Source organism: Phocoena phocoena, chromosome 11, assembly GCF_963924675.1.
Source record: "Phocoena phocoena chromosome 11, mPhoPho1.1, whole genome shotgun sequence".
NCBI classification, from domain to species: domain Eukaryota; kingdom Metazoa; phylum Chordata; class Mammalia; order Artiodactyla; family Phocoenidae; genus Phocoena; species Phocoena phocoena.
This window is the reverse complement of record NC_089229.1, coordinates 45618195-45638270: the sequence shown is the minus strand read 5'-3', so window position 1 is coordinate 45638270 and position 20076 is coordinate 45618195. Positions and strand designations below refer to the sequence as shown.

Genomic DNA, 20076 nt, shown 5'->3' with positions numbered 1-20076 from the left:
AAATGTTTTCAGATTAAGTCTCTAAACATTATCAGATTGTAAAATCATTTTCTTTTTAAAGAATATTTTAACTACATTAATTCCCCCAAATTGTTTCAGCCTTAAGCTCAAATAACTTGTTTTATGAAGAACGACAGCAATAATTGGACACCAGGAAAAAATGGAAGAGAAATATTCATTTGAAGAGTCAGTCACCAACACTGTTACTATTTAATATGCAATTTTAGCTACGTATTCATGAGAGAGAAAATCATCCGTGACATTCAGGAACTAGCCAGACAAAGCTAGCCTTCATTGTTGTTAGAAGATGGCCTGCACAGCCCATGGTTTCCTACTAGACACAAAAATCTCATAGAACACCAAAATCAGGCAAGATAACCCTGTAACTGTACTAAAGTGAAGAGGGGGAACAAAGCAATACCAGTTCATAATTTTGTCTAAGCAAAGACAAAAATAAGGTCACTATGCAAACCACAAAAATATTAGGTTTTATTAATAATAACTATGCCTAATTGTCTAGTATCACTAATATGGGCCAGTCAGCTTTCTAAGGTAATCCAATTACTTTGTGCTGAACAGAACCAGACAAAACTTAAGTGGGCACATAATTTCTGCATAAAGACCACATATGCATATAGTAAGAGAAGTCCACTACTGTTTAGTCCTACTTCACAAATTTGGTTCTCAGGTAATTAATCGTATGCCTTACCAAAGGAAAGGGCTTCAAATAGTCTTGGCATATAATACAGTGTGAGTTTTCAAAAAGTAATTACTTTTAGCGGGTTAAAACACGTTTGGGTACTATGTCTGAAAGTGAGTTGCTTCCTCTTTTTACACTGTCAGCAATTAACTGAAAAAGTTCAGAATGTAATGTAATTATCAATTAGTTACTGTTAACCCAGCAAACAAAAATTAATTAAAACGTGAAATAAGCCACACGATTCATTTGTTTAAGGTGACAAGCCGTTCTGCTTTCTAAGTGAATTGACTGAGTGCACAGACTTTAAATAGGAGAGGTGCAGGAACAATTTCCACAATGTTCCACATAATAATTACTTGAGAATTCAATAGCAGGAACTATGTCGAGCTATCTTTACATTTCCAGCAGCTAACAGTGTCCAGCACCTTACAGGTGCTGTTTTTAAGTGATCTTCTCAGTCATAAAATTCCCTTTCCACAGCCCAATATATCCCCCACCTCAAAGAAGTCCATAATATTGTATGCCATGAACTGTTCACAGACGAAAAAGCATTCGAATCTGATGCTTGACATGGTCTACTGGGTCTAAGTTCACTTGCTTTCATTCATCTATTCTGTTACTGCCTTGGTGGTGGTTTCACTTTTCAGCGTTTGGGTATGTCCTCAAACACAAGACATTTATAGGTGTTCCAAAGGTCCAGACTCTAAAGAGCATTACAAACGTAGAGGGCCCTGCCGACGGCAGTCCTCGCTTGGTCCTCTAGACCTTGGAGCCGCCCTTTAAACGCTCACGTAAGCGAGGCGACGCCCACGGGTGGCCGCGGCGCAGGCGCGCAGGAGCGAGCCACGGGACGCTGACAAGCGGCGAGGAGCGAGCTGAGCTCCAGGGTCCTCGGCCCTGGCCGCCTGGACCCGGCCTCTAGGGCTGCGCGAGCGGCCGTCGAGAGGGACCGCACTGCGTCACTCGGGGCTCGCCACCGGGACACCCCAAATTCCGGCACCGCGCCTCGCCTCTCTGCATTTGCCGACCCCCAGCGTCGGCGCATGGGCGGGCGGTGGGGGGCGGAGCTCGCCCTCCCGGGCCGCTGATTGGCTGCCTCCGCTTCCCTTTCACCTTCCCGGCTGCGAAGTTCAAGTTTGTGAAGGGAACGCGGTCTGCGAGCCCGCCGCTGTCTGAGAGGTTGCGGTTTGCTCTCGCAGGGAGGCGTTAATCTCGCTCAGGCTTCTGCGGCAGCGCCCCACCAGCCCAGTTTCCGGAAATAGTTTGGGTTTATATTATTTTTTCGGACGGTGGAAGATGTTGGCATTTATGTTCGCCTCTACACGAATGTTTTGCTGGGAACTTAAATGACTATTTTTCTCAGAAACGCGAGATATTTTCCCCCCCAGGTGTTCATGCTGTTATTTTTCATGACAGATCTTGACCACAATACATACAAAAAATACATAGAGATGATAGCTAATATAGTTATATTGAGTCTGATCATTTGCATTTCTTTAGCTTTCTGGATTATGTCTATGACTGCAAGCACCTATTATGGTGAGTATGAATGTTCTAAATTGTCTTTCTATAACCTAATCGGTGAAATTTAGAAAGTACCATTGTGAAAGCCAAAACTCATATCTTCTGAATGGTTATAAACTGTTGTGTTTACTTAATTTCCACGGCCTGATTTGCATTTACTAACATGGAAATATGCAGTGCCTTGAACGTTTTAAAGCTTTTAGTAAATGCTGCTTGTCATAATACTAGTTATACCGGTTCCAAAATGTCTTTTATTTCATGTAATTATTACATCTAGCTTGGTGAAAAATAAGTGAGGTTAAACATAATTTTGCAAAGCAATTGCAGTGATGCTTTTAATAAGAATATTAGTAAGGAAGTTTATCAGTTTCATGTGTCCTGTAAAAAATAAAAAGTAAAAATAAATGATGATACAATGTTTACATTTGGAGAGTTGGAAGATTTGTCTGCTGTTTGGTCACTGCAAAAGAACAGACTTGTTTTAAAGGCTGAAGCCAATTTGCATAAATATGAGGTACTCTGAACTCAAATCTTTTTTGCAGTACGCGGGCCTCTCACTGTTGTGGCCCCTCCCGTTGCGGAGCACAGGCTCCGGACGCGCAAGCTCAGCGGCCGTGGCTCACGGTCCCAGCTGCTCCGCAGCATGGGGGATCTTCCCGGACCGGGGCACGAACCCGTATCCCCTGCATCGGCAGGTGGACTCTCAACCACTAGCGCCACCAGGGAAGCCCCCAAATCTTTAAGATTTTGAAACTGCCTTAGAGCATAAGTATGCCTTTGTACAAACTTCCTTGGTACCCCTTTATAAAAACAATACCGTTCAGTTCAAAGGAAAAGTGAAAAACAGAGTGAGAAAGTCAACTCTTATAAATGGTTTTATCATAAATGATTACCTTTTTAGACCTTAGTCCTTTTGCAAAAAAACATGTGAATAATCGAGTGCGTGTTCTCCAGGGTACACGTGCTTTCAAGGCTGTTCATTCATAATGATTCCCAGTAGGGGATGAGGGCTCGGGGAGGAGAGGTATGTGAGAAGATTCTCCTTAATGCCAGTATTAACTATGACTTGAACTACATAGAATAAATCAGGATTTGTAAATTGAAGTGACCCCTTGGGGCCAGGCACCTGATGCAGATAAGTGAAGCTCTCCAAGGCTTTACTTTGCATATTAAACACATGGGAACAGTTTACACTTCTAGAAATAGGATTTTCCCAATTTTTTTTTTTTAACATTTCACCCTCTTTGTCTTGCATTTTCCAATTTTTGATAGAAACCTGGGCACAAGCAATAGTTCACACTTTTCTTTACTATAATCACTCAGCCTTGGTGTTTAAGAGTCTGTCAGGAATGGCAGGGACTTTAAATGGGAAAGCCATGACCTGTCTAAAGGAGGTGACTTCTCTACCTGTAGTCAATTCTGCCACGTGGGCCTGAACTTCCAGTTTTTAAAACAGAAAACAAGAATCTGGATTTTTATACGAAATTTCCTAAACTTTAAATATTGATTCAAACTGAAAAAAGTTATGCTAGCTAAACAAAACATCTGTGAGCTGGATGCAACCTTTGGAAAAATCAGTTGCTAACTTTTGAGTCCTGAGGTGTGTAGCCTGTGGGAGGATTTAAAAAAATCTCTGTGAAAGGTAGAGAGAGGAATAATTGGATCCTGTTAAGAAAGGTATTTGTTCTATACAGTTCTTGAGAATGAATACATGCCTCCTTTCCAAAAAAATAAAGAACCAGAGCTTCATTTCAGATCTCCAAATATCTATCAAATACCCATTATTATAAATAGTTGTAAATGGTTCTCTAAACTTGGACAGGACTTATTTGGTCATTCCCTACTAGGATTGTCTCTCTGAAAATATATAATTCTCAACATGAATATTTTACTTTGGTGGCTTTATCTCAGTTTCTCTACTTACCACAGTATTTTAATCCAGAATGCAGTTATCAAAACTTGCAGCCGGGCTTCCCTGGTGGTGTAGTGGTTGAGAGTCTGCCTGCCGATGCAGGGGACGCGGATTCGTGCCCCGGTCCGGGAAGATCCCACATGCCGCGGAGTGGCTGGGCCAGTGAGCCATAGCCACTGAGCTTGCGCGTCCGGAGCCTGTGCTCCACAACGGGAGAGGCCAAGACAGTGAGAGGCCCGCGTACCGAAAAAACAAAACAAAACAAAATAAAACTTGCAGCCAAAGCTAACCTGTGCAGGCTTCATACAATTTATGCTCTACCTTTATAATTTTTCAGGTAACTTACAGCCTATTTCTCCTTGGCGTTGGCTGTTTTCAGTTTTTGTTCCTGTTTTGATCGTCTCTAATGGCTTTAAAAAGAAAAGTCTAAATCATACTGGGGCTTTAGGAGGTATGTTTTTCTTTTGAATGTTTAACCATATAATAAGTGGTTGCTTATATAATTTAAACTCATGTTTTCTAAATTCTGAATATATGAGCCTATAAATCACAATGTTGCATATTTTAGACAATGATAAAGTTATGCATTACTCAACTTTACTATTCTGTCAAAATTTCAGATACTAACATACCCTTTTAGTGTGATGTACAAATTGAACCTTGTAATTGATAACAACTAGATTAGTAGGATAGACTTTTGAGGACCTTGGTTATTCTGCTCCTGAGTTGGTTTAAGTTTTCTGCTAGCGGAAACATTGGAACATTTTTCCTCGAGGTAAAATAGAGGAGCCATTGAGAAGAATAGCACTTGGAAATTGCTATTAATAGCCTCAGGCAGAGTAGTCCCAACTGAGTATTCTTGATTCATCCTTCAGAGTTGAGATGGGGACAGGCCATTTATTTATTCTTCTAGCAAATATTTGTTGAGCAGTTACTGTGTGCCACTCTTCTAGAAACTGGGGATATAGCTGATTTCAGATTTTATGGAACTTTTATTCTTTAGTACAGATAGATAATAAACAAATAAAATACATAAAACTTTTAATATAACGATAAAGTTTATGAGAAGAATATTAAAGATAATAAAGTGTGTATATTGGGGAATGTGGGGCATTCTTCTGTGGATAGGGTCTGGATTAACCTTTCTTCTAAAGAGGTTGTTTTGAACTGGGACCTGAAGAAGTCAGAAATGAGAAGATCTGAGAGAAGCATGTTCCGCTGACAGAACAAGTAGGAAGGCCCTGATATGTTCAAGCCTGGCTTGTTCAGGCGTGAGAATAAGGCTCATTTGACTGGAAAATAGGAAGAAAAGGAAAAGTAGAGTAAGATAAAGTTGAAGAAATGGGTAAGGGCCAGATAATACAGGGCTTATCAGGACACAGTAAAGATTTTATCCCAAACTAGAATCCCCCCTGCCTTGAACCAGGGGATTGATGGGATCTGATCTGACTTTGGGATTTTCATATCCTACCAGTGTTATAAGCCCCAAGACATGAGGATTCCCCCCCCGCCCCACTAAATACTTCCTGTAGGCTGAGATCACTACAGGATAAGGATTATTTAGAACTGGCAGGTCTTGAAGCTGCCTACCTAGCCTTCAAAATGCTGATAATCATTAGCCCTAATGCACTGTGGAGACACCCTATCCCCTCTGTGTTCACATACAGCAGATGTTTCATGAAGTTTTATAAACTAGAGCAGGCCTTCACGGAGGCAATATAGCCTGATAGGTAAAAGAACAAGCACTAGAATCAGGCAGGATGAGTTTGAGTAATAGTTATGGCTTTGGAAAAGTCACGTAACCTCTCTGTACCTCAGTTTTCAGAGAAATGGGTTTTTAATATCTAACCTAGAAATTAACACAACATTGTAAATCAACTATACTTCAATTTTTTAAAATTTCGAAAAATAAATAAATGCTTCCTGTGCATAAAAATAAATTTAACCTAGAGAAGGACAAATCATGAAAGTAATAAAGCTTAAACTTCATGGCACCTTTCAAGGTTCTAGGAAGAACCCTAGCAATGTGCTCTCATGGTCTTCTTGTTTTGTAAATTTTACAGAGGTAAAAGATATTTTTGTGCTTTTTTTTAAAAAGAGGGCCCCCAATTTATAAGCGTCAGGACCCACAAAATCTTGATCCACCCCGATTTCATTCCTAGGATTGCAGTAAGAATTAAGTGAGATAATTACTCTAAAGTTTTTAGCTCAGAGCCTAGCACATAGCCAACACGTATAGGGTGCTTTTTATTATTAGGCACAGTTCTTCAGAATCATGCTCATTTTCCTTCTTCATAATTGAGATACACTGTTCAAGTTCTGTTGAGAAATTGAGAAATCTGTTGTTAGCACTTTGAAATTACTCATTTATAACAAATAATTTGAGCAATCTCTATTTGAATATAACAATATAGAGTTATGCTTTGCTAAAAATGTCCTTTCTCAGGTAGCCTTGCCTTGGTTTTTCATTGTTCTTGACCTGTGGGAAGAAGCGTCAAGTTCTTCTTGAAGTACTGTCTTCCTTTGGCTTCCATGCTGTATATGATCCTGTTTCTCCTCTTACTTTTCTGATCTCCACTTTTTTTTCTTTCCTACTACCATTTCCTTTTCTGCCTCCTGGCCCTTTGGCCTCTACTCCTCTCCTACCTGGCTTGATTTAGAATTAGAAGATGTAGGAACGTCCCTGGTGTTCCAGTGGTTAAGACTTCGCCTTCCAGTGCAGGGGGAGCAGGTTGGATCCCTGGTCGGGGAGCTAAGATCCCACATGCCTTGTGGCCAAAAAACCAAAACATAAAACAGAAGCAATATTATTACAAATTCAGTAAAGACTTTTAAAAAAAAAGAATTAAAAGATATATATTTGAATTGTAGCATTGCCATCTACTATCTTTGTGAACTTGTCCATGTCACGTAACTCCTCAGAGACTCACTTTCTTCATCTCCTATGAAATAGGTCCTTATGGACTTATTGGTGAGGCTCAAACAAGATAATGTGTGGGACAACATATCTTTTTAAACTATAAAGTATTATACGATAAACTCCCCAAAGACACAGAGTGTATCATATTCTTCTGTGTCCTAAGCTTTTTTGAATAGCGCTACATGCTCTTATAATAGTGCTTAGGAAATATATGTAGATTGATTTTAAAACCACTACCCTTTTCCTAATCATTGCATTCTGTGGAATTTTGGTATCTTTTTTGTTTGGAGCTTTTTTTTTTTCCTTAAGGACAAAAAACTGTAATGTTGATTCAAGGTATATCGTAGTACTTGGGAATACTGTCCTGAAGTATAACTGCAAGTCCCTTAAACTTTGTGTTATAGTTTTCCCACCCATCAAATTAGAGGGAATGATATTATCTATAGCGTTGACTTATCATGAGGAGTCATACGTGTAAAATGCTTAGCACAGGACCTGGCACTCATAAAATAGCAACATGTATTTTATAAATGTTAGTATTGTTTTCCTTCCACAACTACTGTTACAGTCACAGGAATTTTACTAAGGTTTGCCATACCATGTCTTTAGTGTGCTTGGGATTGAGAAGAGTTTCAGAACTTCCTCAGGATCTGGGTATTTAGAGTCCTCTGTGACACAGGAACATATACCTCAGTGTTGAAGGAAGAGGGGAGGGGTTGAGGCATTGCTTAGGGTGGACACTGAAGTGAAGGGCTCTTGTCTCCTTGAGAGAAAGAATGCTTCTAGAATAAGGAGAGGATCACATGAGGGTTATGTGAGAATGTACTTGTAAACTGTAAAGCACTGTGCAGGCGATTTGCTCCAAGAAAGTGTTGTCTAGTCTAGTTTTTCAGTGTGTTCCTTTGAACATGTCTGTGTGGACAGTTTGTCATCAGTCTCTTGGCTTGACAAGTTTAAATTTAATTTCACTTGCCAAGACACTTAGGCTTAATGGTTTCCCATTTTTTTTTATTCATTCATTCAACAAATATTTAGTAAGGGTCCCCTGTATGCCAGACATTGTTCTGGGCACTGAAGACTTAGTAATGAACAAAATAGATAAAAATCCCACTGTCAGAGGAGACAGATGATAAGTAAGATGGGTTTGAGGCATTTAATCCCCAGAAGGAGATGCTGTAAGTGTAATGGAAGTGCACAGCCAATGAGGTGTTGTCAGGAAGGGCCAGTGGTTGTGCTCTGTGTGTTCTCACAAGGATGGCCTTACCTCTTTGGTTATCATAATTCGGGTCTGGCGTTCAGTCTTTTGAAATAGAAACCTCATTCTATCAGGTACCCAGAGTTGATTAGAGCCAAGAAAACTGGTTTATGTTGCCATTGTTATAAGAGACTAATATATGAGCCAGAATGCTGCTTTATTAATCTGATAAAATGTAGAACTACTGGGCCAACTGGAATACAAACATCACTGTTCAGGCATGTCCAGTTCTTGCAGTCAGACCACTTGAGAAGTCAGATTGTAATGAGAAGGTTGCTTTGGCAGAGTACAGAGTCTGAGAAACAGTCAGTAATGCAAATCCACAGGTCAAACAGTCCTGTCCCTTATATAGTATTTACGTCTGCCGACCTCTGGTTCTCTTGGCCTTCATATTCTATATTTTGGGCTAACCAGCCTTCTTTTGATTCCCATAGTCTTTCTCTAGGCAAATTACTTATAATATAATTGATTAGGTTTGAGTTTATTAAGTTATAAAATTCCAGTCCTACCTTTCCCTTTCCTGTCTCCCAGATATTTATTCCCAGGTCCCCTTGGTTGGAATTTTGGGTAACTCTACTCCCACTATCAAAGACATTTGTAGACAGTGTTGTTTTACTTCCCTAGATGGCATCTGCCAGTTATAGAATTTACCTGTTTTAAGCTTAGAAGGCAGTCATAATTCTTGAGTCTTCACAGTCTTTGGGAGCATCCGATTGTTATGCAAATTAACTCCTTAGCACGGACGATTAAAGATGATAGAGGTGGGTTGAAGAGGTGGAAAAGACACCAAGTGGAGTTAGCAGTTACTAATCTAAAAGTTGTCATAACTGGGAGATGCAAAAAGTTCTAAGATATTTTTTAGACTACATAAAAGAAATCATTCCTTCAAAGCACATTAGCTTCAATTTATTTCCTCATTCCGAACCTGTCATCAACTTGAACACTGATCACTTCATGTGATATTTTGAGGTGTTTGAAGTAAAAAGGATGTAGATTCCTTTTTGTAGCATATCGGTGTAGGTTTTTTTAGGGCCATCTCACTTTGGGTGTGCTTAAGACTGTGGAACAAATTGTCAACAGTGACTGACCATGGAGAAGGGATGGGCGTGGCGGTGGTGAGGGAAGGAGGCACTTTGACTTCTGTATGTTTTGGCTTTCCCCTCCAATACCCCTGTAGTAATTTTGTAATAAATTTTAAAAAATTGAAAAAACTTAAAGGTTGGGTAACATAATAATATTCATCTTTGTTATTATAATAATAACACATAATTGCAATAATAATGATGTTCTTGTTGAGGTTTTGCCACTGTAACTGCCATTATTGCCAATAATATTAGATAACATTTATTACGGGCCTCTTACATGCTGGGTTTATAATAAGCATATTATAAAAATTTTCTCATTTAACTTTTCACATCAAGCCAGTGAGGTAGGAATTCTTCTTCTTCTTAATACACCAATGAGAAATTGAGGCTTAAAGTTAGGTAACATCTAGTCATGCAGAAGTAAGTGGAAGAGTCAAGATTTTAACTCGAGACTGTTCAACTCCAGAGCTGAAGCACTTTATTTTACTTTATACAGCATTATAGCGATTTCTTGCACTCTCAGTAAAAAAGTACTAAACATAAGTAACATGCCAATAACCGAGTATCTCTGGATGGATCAATCAGTCAGGATGGAGCTAACCAATAGAAAATTTCCTATTGCTACAGAAATAGGAACCTGGTCTCTTGTATATTTAATATTTATTAAATACATGGTAACTTATTTAATAATTATTTAATATCTATTCTGTTACTTAGTAGAACTTTGCTTATTGTGTTATTTAATAAAAATAAATCTTCATATAGCAAAACTCAATCTATTTATCTTAAGAGTTCCAGAGAGCAGAAATTGTCAACCATGAACCCCATGGTTGCCACTCTTGGGTGCCACTTATCTGAGTACTCAGTGGCAGACTAGCACATTCTCTCCCTGAAAGAAGGAAGATAAAATTGTCAAAAGTGTGCTTGGAAGTTCAAAATCACATATAGAGAATGCTACCTTTTGTGTAAGGAAGAAGGAAAAATAAGAAAACATGCATATATCTGCTTATCTTCAAAAAAGAAAACACAGGAATGATAAACTGGAGAACAATGATGTTGAATACATACAAAGAATGGAAAGAGAGCAAAATATAGAGGGAGGGGCAGAAGGGACATGGGAGGAAGTGACACCTCTCTAAATATACCTTTTTGTATAAGTGTGACTTTTAAAAGCATGTTTAAGAATATCAGTGAAGTTGGGAAGGGGGGGATCTAAAACTGAAAGCAAACTAAAACAGATGAACCCAACTGTATTTTAAATGAATACTATAAGCTCACTGAAGGGAGAAAAAGAAAAAGAGTAACTTATGGACCCAGTATTTAACTATATTCTTTATTCCTTCAGTCTGGGGTTACAGGAAGGGGAGAATTACAAATTACTATTTTTAGTAGGTTTGTCTTTGTTGTAGTATGGGTGAAGCAATTCTAAAACAGTTTTTTAGATATAATAGAGGATTGAGCAGATGAGTGAAATTGTCATTGTTGTTTGAGGCCAGAGTTCTAACTAAGGAAAAAGGCATACAAATATGGAATGGGGAAAAGCAAGAGAGAACCTGTGGAGATAGATTGGAATTGGAGTTACTGGTGTGATCTTGTGATTCCCCAAATATTTAGGTATATGTGTATATACAGGTGTATGTGCTCATATATAAGCATGCATATATATGCATGTGTGTATATTTGTATGTCTGTGTATTCACTTGCTTTGTCCACAAAAAGCAAATATACTAGAACACACCATAAGCCTAGATTTTGACCTCTGCTCTCCATTCCCCACTGTAATGAACCAGAGCTCCTCAGAGAAACGGCTGCTTCCAGGGCTAGGGCAAGGTAGGTCTAAGATGAGCCTTGAGCATTTTGTTATGCCCAAAAGAAAAGAAATGCTAAAAAAAAAGAAAAAAAGAGGGAGAGAGGGAGATCATGTCACATGAATGCTGTCTTGAGCTCGTCTATCTTGTCTGATATTAGTATAGCCACTGCTGCTCTCTTTTGGTCACTTATTTGCATGGATTATCTTTTTCAATCCTTTTACTTTCAGACTATTTGTGTCTTTGGATTTAAAGTGAGTCTCTTGTAGACCGCATATAGTTGGACCACGTATTTTTATCCGTTTTGCCAATCTCCGTCTTTTGATTGGATCATGTAACCCATTTACATTTAAAATAATTACTAATAAGGGGAGACTTACTTCTGTCATGTTGGAATTTGTTTTCTATATGCCTCTCTCTCCCAGGTTTACTCTTGGATGCTCTATTTATTGAATTTTCCTTGTAAAGTAGAAAAACATCCCAGGCTATGGGGGGAAAATGTAAAAAATAGAAACTTGAAAGACCCTATACTGTTTGGTAATACCTTAGTTGGTAAAAATGTAAAGGTATGGGAAATGAACATTTCCAGTTATAATATGAAAATAACTGAAAAAAAATCATTCTTTTTTTCACAGCATTAATGTATGGACTAAGTGTAATTTTGTGTATATATGTGTTTCTTTCAGGGCTTGTGGTTGGATTTATCCTAACCGTTGCAAATTTCAGCTTTTTCACCTCTTTGCTGATGTTTTTTCTTTCTTCCTCAAGACTCACTAAATGGAGGGGAGAAACAAAGAAACGTCTAGATTCAGAATACAAGGAAGGTAGAATGAATTATGTTTAACATTACTTAAAAGAGGAACCTTTATTTCATCTTAACATATCATAAGCTTCTAATCAGAACATGTTTAGACTATTGAAACATAAATTTTATGAGAATTACTTTAGTAGTAACCTGATATAGTTTATTATTACTTTACCACAATAGCAAATAACAGCAGAACTGTAGAAATACTGAAGTCTCTCATTCATTATTCTAAAACAATATAGAATGTGGGCAAAGTTACCATCCCACTTTTAGTCATTTTTGAAATTTTAGTCATTTTTCTTTTAAGTTTTGAAATGTAAGTTCCTAAAAATGCATGATTTTCCTCCTGAGGAGAAAACATTTTTTGTCCTTTTCATTCCCTTGTTTGTTCCTAGGTGGGCAGAGGAATTGGATTCAGGTATTCTGTAATGGAGCTGTGCCCACAGAGCTGGCCCTGCTATACATGATAGAAAATGGCCCTGGGGAAATCCCAATAGATTTTTCCAAGCAGCACACTGCTTCTTGGATGTGTTTGTCTCTCTTGGCTGCACTGGCCTGCTCTGCTGGAGACACATGGGCTTCAGAAGTTGGCACTGTTCTGAGTAAAAGCCCACCGAGGCTGATAACAACCTGGGAGAAAGTTCCAGTAGGTGAGTCTTTATTTAAGTTTCTTTAAAAAACAAAAATGGGGAGACGCAAGAGGGAAGAGATATGGGAACATATGTATATGTATAACTGATTCACTTTGTTATAAAGCAGAAACTAACACACCATTGTAAAGCAATTATACTACAATTAGGATGTTAAAAAAAAATGAACAAAAAGCCTCTTGATTTATTGTGTTTCTTATTTAAAAGCCTTTTAAGAATTTCAGATTGTCTCCTTAATTGGAAAATCGCTATAGGATATTAAATCGGTGATAATAAATAATATTTGCAGGAAGTGTTAGTAATTCCTAGATAAATAATATAGAAACATAGAGATTGGCCCACAGGCTTATCAGTGGGAAAGGAAAAGGAAGGAAATGATACAGTATTTCTTGGGAGCCTGTTATGTGGTTAGTGCTTCAATGTATATCTCATTTCCCCATTATCATTATCAACTACTACTACTACTAGTACTACTACTAGTACTTTATCATTGTCTCCTCCTCCTTCCTCTCATTTTCCTTCTTTTCCCCTTCATCATCATCATCATCATCATAACAGTTAACATATTTGAGTACCTACTATGTGCAAAGCAGTGTTCTAACTGCTCTCCATGGATTACTGTTTACTCTTAATAACCATGTGAATTGGTCCTTTTATTGTTTACATCTTACAAATGAGTAAACTAAGGCAGAGAGAAGTTAGGTAACTTAGTTAAGTAACTTAGTTACTTCACCACAGTAACCAGACTTGGAAATGACAGGACTAAGACTGAAACCAGGCAGTCTGGCTCTACTAAACTCTTCCACATCACTGCTTAGAATGTCAGGAGCTACTGAGGAGAAAAGCCTGTTTTCTAAGTAGGATGGTCTTTGGATTGCCTCAAAGTGAACCCTTTCTTTAAATTAGTCTTGATTAGATAGGTACCAAAATATTTTGCTTTTTTTGACTTTATGTGTTTGCTGATTGTTAACCAGATGATTTTATCCATGTTCTTCTTTAGGGACCAACGGAGGAGTTACGATGGTGGGCCTTGCCTCCAGTCTCCTTGGAGGGACCTTTGTGGGCATTGCATACTTCCTCACGCAGTTGGTTTTTGTTAATGATTTAGACATTTCTGCTCCTCAATGGCCAATTATTGCATTTGGGGGTCTGGCTGGATTACTAGGATCAATCGTGGATTCGTATTTAGGAGCTACCATGCAATTTAGTGGTAAGAACGTTACCTTATTGTTGTAACTTATTGGTGTATTAAAGAAATGGGAACTCAGCCATGCACACTGGTGGCGGGGCCTAGCTGCTACAAAGAAGATATGTTTTAGACAACACTCATGTTTATGGGCAAAAAATTCGAGGACTGTATTTTGACTAATTGTATAACAAGTTATTTTAGTTTCTTTTCTGTGGAAAGTGTAGAGCATTACAGCAAGGGTTTTTAATGTAGGGTTGTTTTTTTCACCCATGCTGTTGACTGTTAAATGCAGTAGTCTGATCATGACACTGAATAAATGTGTCCTTAAAAAAAATGGGGGGACTTCCCTGGTGGTCCAGTGGTAAAGGATCCGCCTTACAGTGCAGGGGATGCAGGTTCAATCCCTGGTCAGGGAACTAAGATCTCACATGCCGTGGGGCAACTAAGCCCACGTGCCATGACTGCTGAGCTCACACGCGTCAACTCGAGAGCCTGCGTGCCACCAACTACAGAGCTCTAGTGCCCTGGAGCCCGCACGCCACAACTAGAGAAGAGAAAACCCGCACGCCACAGCTAGAGAGAAGCCCGCGCACCACAACGAAGAGCCTGCGTGCTGCAACTAAGTCCCTACGCAGCCAAAAATAAATAAATAAATAAATCTTTAAAAAAAGAAAGAAATGGGGAAGAAATATGGAAAAGGAAAAAAAAGAGATGTGATAATAAAAACAATTGCCAAGACACAGGTTGTTGGGGGACCCAGAATGAAAGAGCAAAGTCTCCTCTACCACTTTGAATTTCTCATTCTTTTGTGTCAAATTGATTGAAAGAGAATTACTCCTACAGGGCAGTGCGTAGAAGCTATGCAGGGAAGATAGGATAGTGCAGGAGACAGATGCTTTTGCTTATGGGACTTTACCTAATCCCACGGACGCAGAATTTTGGAGTCAGATCATTATAATGTCCCTCCTTCCATTTATTTTCCAAGTCCATTTGAGAAATAATTATTCTAATAATCTGACTATACACATATGATGTACTTTTCTACTGTGACATCATGTTTGCTCTCCTCCCCACTGAGTTTTTAGTCCCACTCAAGATATATGAGAGAGTCCGTTGTCTCCAGAATTTTCTGTGCTTTGCATCTAAGGCTCTCCTGTCATGTCAGTGTACTGACATGTTCTGTTAGGTGTGTATTTGCTCCACCATCTAACCAACCACGTTTTCTCCTTTGATTCATCCAGTGAAGAGGCTAGACATCTGGAGAATGGTTCCCTGAATACAGTGCCCCCAATTCTCTTCATGTCCCAAGATAATCGACTTGTCCTTCCACTCCCCTTTCCACCATCAGAACATTTGTTCTCTCAGGTTCATTAGTCTTATCTAGATGCTGAGGAGGAAGCAATCTGATTTTAATTTATACTAAAGGGTTAGTAACCATATATGCACACGCACGTGCACACACACACCCATTACACGTTTTTGTAAAGAGCCTAGGTTTTATTCTAAACTGGGCTCTAACTGGGAAGTTTCTGATCATATTGAGTGGGTTGGGGGAAAAAATGTGGGCTGGGGAGCAGATTAGATTCATCTTTGTGTGCCTTCTTTGTGTAAGCACCTTGCTACTCCTGGGTATCCATTGTAGAGGCTCCTATTCTCAGGAGTCTCACAGGTTGGTCTTAGGAGGGGAGCCACTGGGAAGGCAAGCCCTGTCTGCCAGTTTCATGCCATCTCTGCTTTTCAGTTTCTCCCTTCTACTTTGGAAAGAACTCCAGCATTGTTGAGAGAGCAGCATTGAGGTGTATTGAAACCCATTTATTCAAAGAGACCTTTTGTAATCATGGGTTCCGTATCACTCATCATATACATTATCCTCTAAAGTCATTTTACGAATGGCTGAGAATCTTTGAAACATTATCTCCTTTGGAGGAGAAAGCTAATTTTTTTTTTTCAAGTCATTTGGATTTTCCACCTCACTTGCTTCTTTTTCATTGCAGGTTTGGATGAAAGCACTGGCATGGTGGTCAGCAGCCCAGCTAATGAGGTGAAGTACATAGCAGGGAAACCCATTCTTGATAACAATGCCGTGAATCTGTTTTCTTCTGTCCTTGTTGCCCTCTTGCTCCCAACAGCAGCTGCTTGGGGGTTTTGGCCCAGACAGTGAATTTTATTTCATTTACTAAAGTTAAAACTTCGGTAAATTCAGCTAAATTTGCAATTCCAAGTCTCATCCCAAGAAGAGTAATTGTAATGACAAAGCAGAAATGCCAGCTTCTCCTCTATTCCATTACAATGGAACTCCACGTTTTCCTCTCTCTGAACTCCATTGTAACAACTAATATCTTTTTGGTGAAAGACAAGGCTCATAGAATTTATGCATATTTTTCTCCTGCTGAATGGAACTTGAGCAGTGAAACTATAATGTCCCTATATATTGAAATGAAAGTTCCTGCATGGTAGATATAAATTTTATTTTGTTTGTTTAAATCAGTAAAGGGACTAAAAGTAATAAAATTTTTAAATGGCTCAGTTGTGGCAGAGAAATGTCACCATGCCAATTATCCAAATGTTGTATCTGTTTTAAGTATTTAAACCGATGTATGTGGAAGCCTGAATAAGTGTAGCATCCTGGACTTCTCCCATTACTTGCCATTTATTATTGTAAAAAGTGTGGAGTTGGGGCGGCTGGGCCCGTGAGCCATGGCCGCTGAGCCTGCACGTCCGGAGCCTGTGCTCCGCAATGGGAGAGGCCACAACAGTGAGAGGCCCGCGTACCGCAAAAAAAAAAAAAAGTGTGGAGTTTGGTTCCTGGTGAGCTGTGAGGTCTACTCCATGTTTGTTCTTCCTTCCTCAGGGTTAGTGATGAAGAAAAGTAAATGTCTTTTTCATGTGACCATTAGAATGCATGAAAAAAATTTATTTTTAGGTAAAGGAAAAGAGATATGTCTAAAAAATATGCTCCTTACTATATGTTTTAGTTTGTCTCTGAGCAGAAATTATCTTGAATTTAATATTTTTAATGTATTTTCTAGCTTTCTTTGAAATTTGTCTAGGAATCTGATTTACATTGGCATCTTGACCAGTTAAAGAGTCACTGGAAAATTATTGCAATTATTATTTCATTTGCTGTCCTAGAATTCACTGGAAAATGCTATGATTTCCTATTATGTACCTTCTAAGTTGTGCTCTCCTTTACATATAGCCTCAAACAAAGTGAATTCTACTTTTCACTTTTGTTCTTCACTTTGATGTACGTACTAAAGGGGTTTAACATAGTATGGATTATTGTGCTAAAGTATTTTGAAATATTTCTCCTGTGATTTCCATACCTTTCTTCCCCTTCCCCTTTTGCATTCATAAAAAAATTGAGGAGAGATTGCATGAATAAGCCACTGTCAGAGTGGAGAAAGCTTTATTTTCTTTGTTGGTGACCCTGCTACAGTGATTATCTAGAAATGACTTGGTTAAGGAAGAATTTTTTTTTTTTTTTGCGGTACGCGGGCCTCTCACTGCCGTGGCCTCTGCCGCCGCGGAGCACAGGCTCCAGACGCGCAGGCTCAGCGGCCATGGCTCAAGGGCCCAGCCGCTCCGCGGCACGCGGGATCCTCCCGGACCAGGGCACGAACCCGTGTCCCCTGCACCGGTAGGCGAACTCCCAACCACCGGGCCACCAGGGAAGCCCCAGGAAGAATTTTTTAAAAAACAGTTGACACACTTAAGCCTTAAGCCAAGAAACTCAGTGGGTTGCAACCCATCTGCTTTGTGTATACATTCGCATCACCTGAGCATCTCTAAAAAAATTACATGTGTCTGGGCTTCACCCAAAGATTGTGTCTGGTCTGGGGTACAGCCTGGGTACTGGGACATTTTAAAGCTCTGGCTGCCCATTAGAGTCATGTAGGGAGTTTTTTAAAACGCTGTTGTCAAGGCTCCTTTCTAGACCAAGTAAATCAAAATGTCTGAAAGTGAGACCCATGCATGGGTCATTTTTAGAAAGCTCCCTCCCTGGGATAGTCTAATGGTTAAACAGGTTGAGAACTACTAAATAAGAATATCCATACACAAATGTCAAATCATTGTGTTGTACACCTGAAACTAATGTTGTATGTCAATAAAAAAAGATAAAAAAGAAAAGAATATCCTATACCTAAAAGTCTCAAAAGAGTGGGAATTTTCATTTTTATGCAGACAACTATTAGCAGCAGTGCAGTGTGCTGTCTTTATGGATGGATAGCTTCTGGTAATTATACAGTCTTACAGCTACATCACTTACCAGATCATTCCTGTGGCAGTTTTTTGGGCAGCCTCTTTACTCCTACAGCTGTTCTAACATGCCTCTTTTCTCTTTTCCTGGAGATTCATCCTCATGACATACTTTGGGGCAAAAATACTCATTGGAGCCATTTGCGGTTTGGTAGAATCACCACATCAGTAACACTTTGGGGACATACTGCTTCACAATCCTTTGTTTGAAAACCTAGGGTTAGTTGTGTTTTAGAATCAAAATTTTTCAGATTTTAGCAAGTGATAGGGTACCTATAAAATATTTTACTCAATAATCCCAAAAGAGGGCTTCCCTGGTGGCGCAGTGGTTGAGAATCTTCCTGCTAATGCAGGGGACATGGGTTTGAGCCCTGGGAGGATCCCACATGCTGCGGAGCAACTAGGCCCATGAGCCAAAACTACCGAGCCTGCGTGTCTGGAACCCGTGCTTCGCAACAAGAGAGGCCGCGATGAAGAGTGGCCCGCACTTGCCACAACTAGAGAAAGCCCTCGCACAGAAACGAAGACCCATCACAGCAAAAATAAATAAATTAATTAATAAACTCCTACCCCCAACATCTTCTTTAAAAAAACAACCAAACAAAAAAATCCCAAAAGAATCTAGGATGGCACCCATTATCAAATGCAAATACCACCAATAAGTGTGTTAACTAAAGACTATGAGAGCCTCAGATCAGGTCAGATCAGTTTTTGTCGCAGAATTTAGGAAGAAACTTTCTGTTTTCAGAGCACTTTTGGATATGATAAGTGTAGATTTTTTTAAAAATGAAGCACTTAAAAAAAAAAACTTATATGTATCTTACCGAAAGAGTAAACAGTTTGTGTAAAAAACACTTCTCATGGAAAGAGCTCCATGTAGCTGTATGATAAAATAATGTGTACTACTGCCTACCTAGGCAGCTTACAGGCATATATACTACTTCTTGCCATGCTGTCACACAGTAGAAAAGAGCAAGGTGTTTGTGGCTCAGGGCAGCTCCCGAAGGAGAGCTTTGAAGACGTGTCAAATGGAGCCGACAGAACAGTGAACTGCTACAACAGGTCATTCCATTCCTAGCTTTTCTCATTACTTGAGTTATCTATGCCTCAGCCTAGGGGCATATGTCTCTTTCTTTACTTTTTTTGCCTTACGCGGGCCTCTCACTGTTGTGGCCCCTCCCCTTGCGGAGCACAGGCTCCGGAAGCGCAGGCTCAGCGGCCCTGGCTCACAGGCCCAGCTGCTCCGCGGCATCTGAGATCTTCCCGGACCGGGGCACGAACCCGTGTCCCCTGCATCGGCAGGCGGACTCTCAACCACTGCGCCACCAGGGAAGCCCCATATGTCTCTTTCTTATTTCTAGCTGCTTTACATGTAGGATGCTGGCTTCAGAAATGCCAGCCTCATCCCAATTAGGTATAGGCCTAGTATAGAGAAAAATCATGTGCGGTGACATATTGCAGACTTTGCCACATGCCTGCAATATGAACAGCTGCCGCATGTTTGCATAGTGGGTGACCTGGAGCCCCCATCATCTCATGTTCCTGATGCCATCGCAACGAGAAAAGACTGTACTTAGCTACCAAATCCCAGGTGGCTTGCACGTGGTTTAAACATGAAAACACAATTATGCAGCTTAACTATGGAGTACTATTGCTATAACTCCAAGTGGAACATTTGGAAACTGAACTGAACATTTTAAAAATATGTAAGTGTTTAATATATGTATGTTTGTTAAGTTATTTGACGCTAATCAGTTCTCCCTTTAAGAATCAATGAAAGTTGATAATCAGGAATATATTTCTGGAAGAAAATTAAAAATTAAAAAAACAGTTTAGCTACCTGAATTTCAGAGGACTGAGATGACGCCAGCATTTCTCAATCATGTGATGCATGTTTAATGGCTTTGGAACTAAGGAGTCAGGAACTGATTGTAGAAGGAGTGAGGGTGAGGCCAGGTTAGCAGG

At 39.5% G+C, this 20076-nt stretch overlaps 1 protein-coding gene across 1 annotated transcript; it reads left to right on the top strand.

Annotated features, from left to right (window-relative positions):
- The first annotated feature begins 2106 nt into the window (after nucleotides 1-2106).
- On the top strand, nucleotides 2107-16012 carry TMEM19 (transmembrane protein 19). The gene is made up of 6 exons (XM_065887893.1): nucleotides 2107-2239; nucleotides 4474-4587; nucleotides 11891-12028; nucleotides 12408-12662; nucleotides 13663-13872; nucleotides 15846-16012. The coding sequence occupies exons 1-6, from the start codon at nucleotides 2110-2112 to the stop codon at nucleotides 16010-16012; spliced, it is 1014 nt and encodes a 337-aa protein (XP_065743965.1). The 5' UTR covers nucleotides 2107-2109.
- Nucleotides 16013-20076: the final 4064 nt, after the last annotated feature.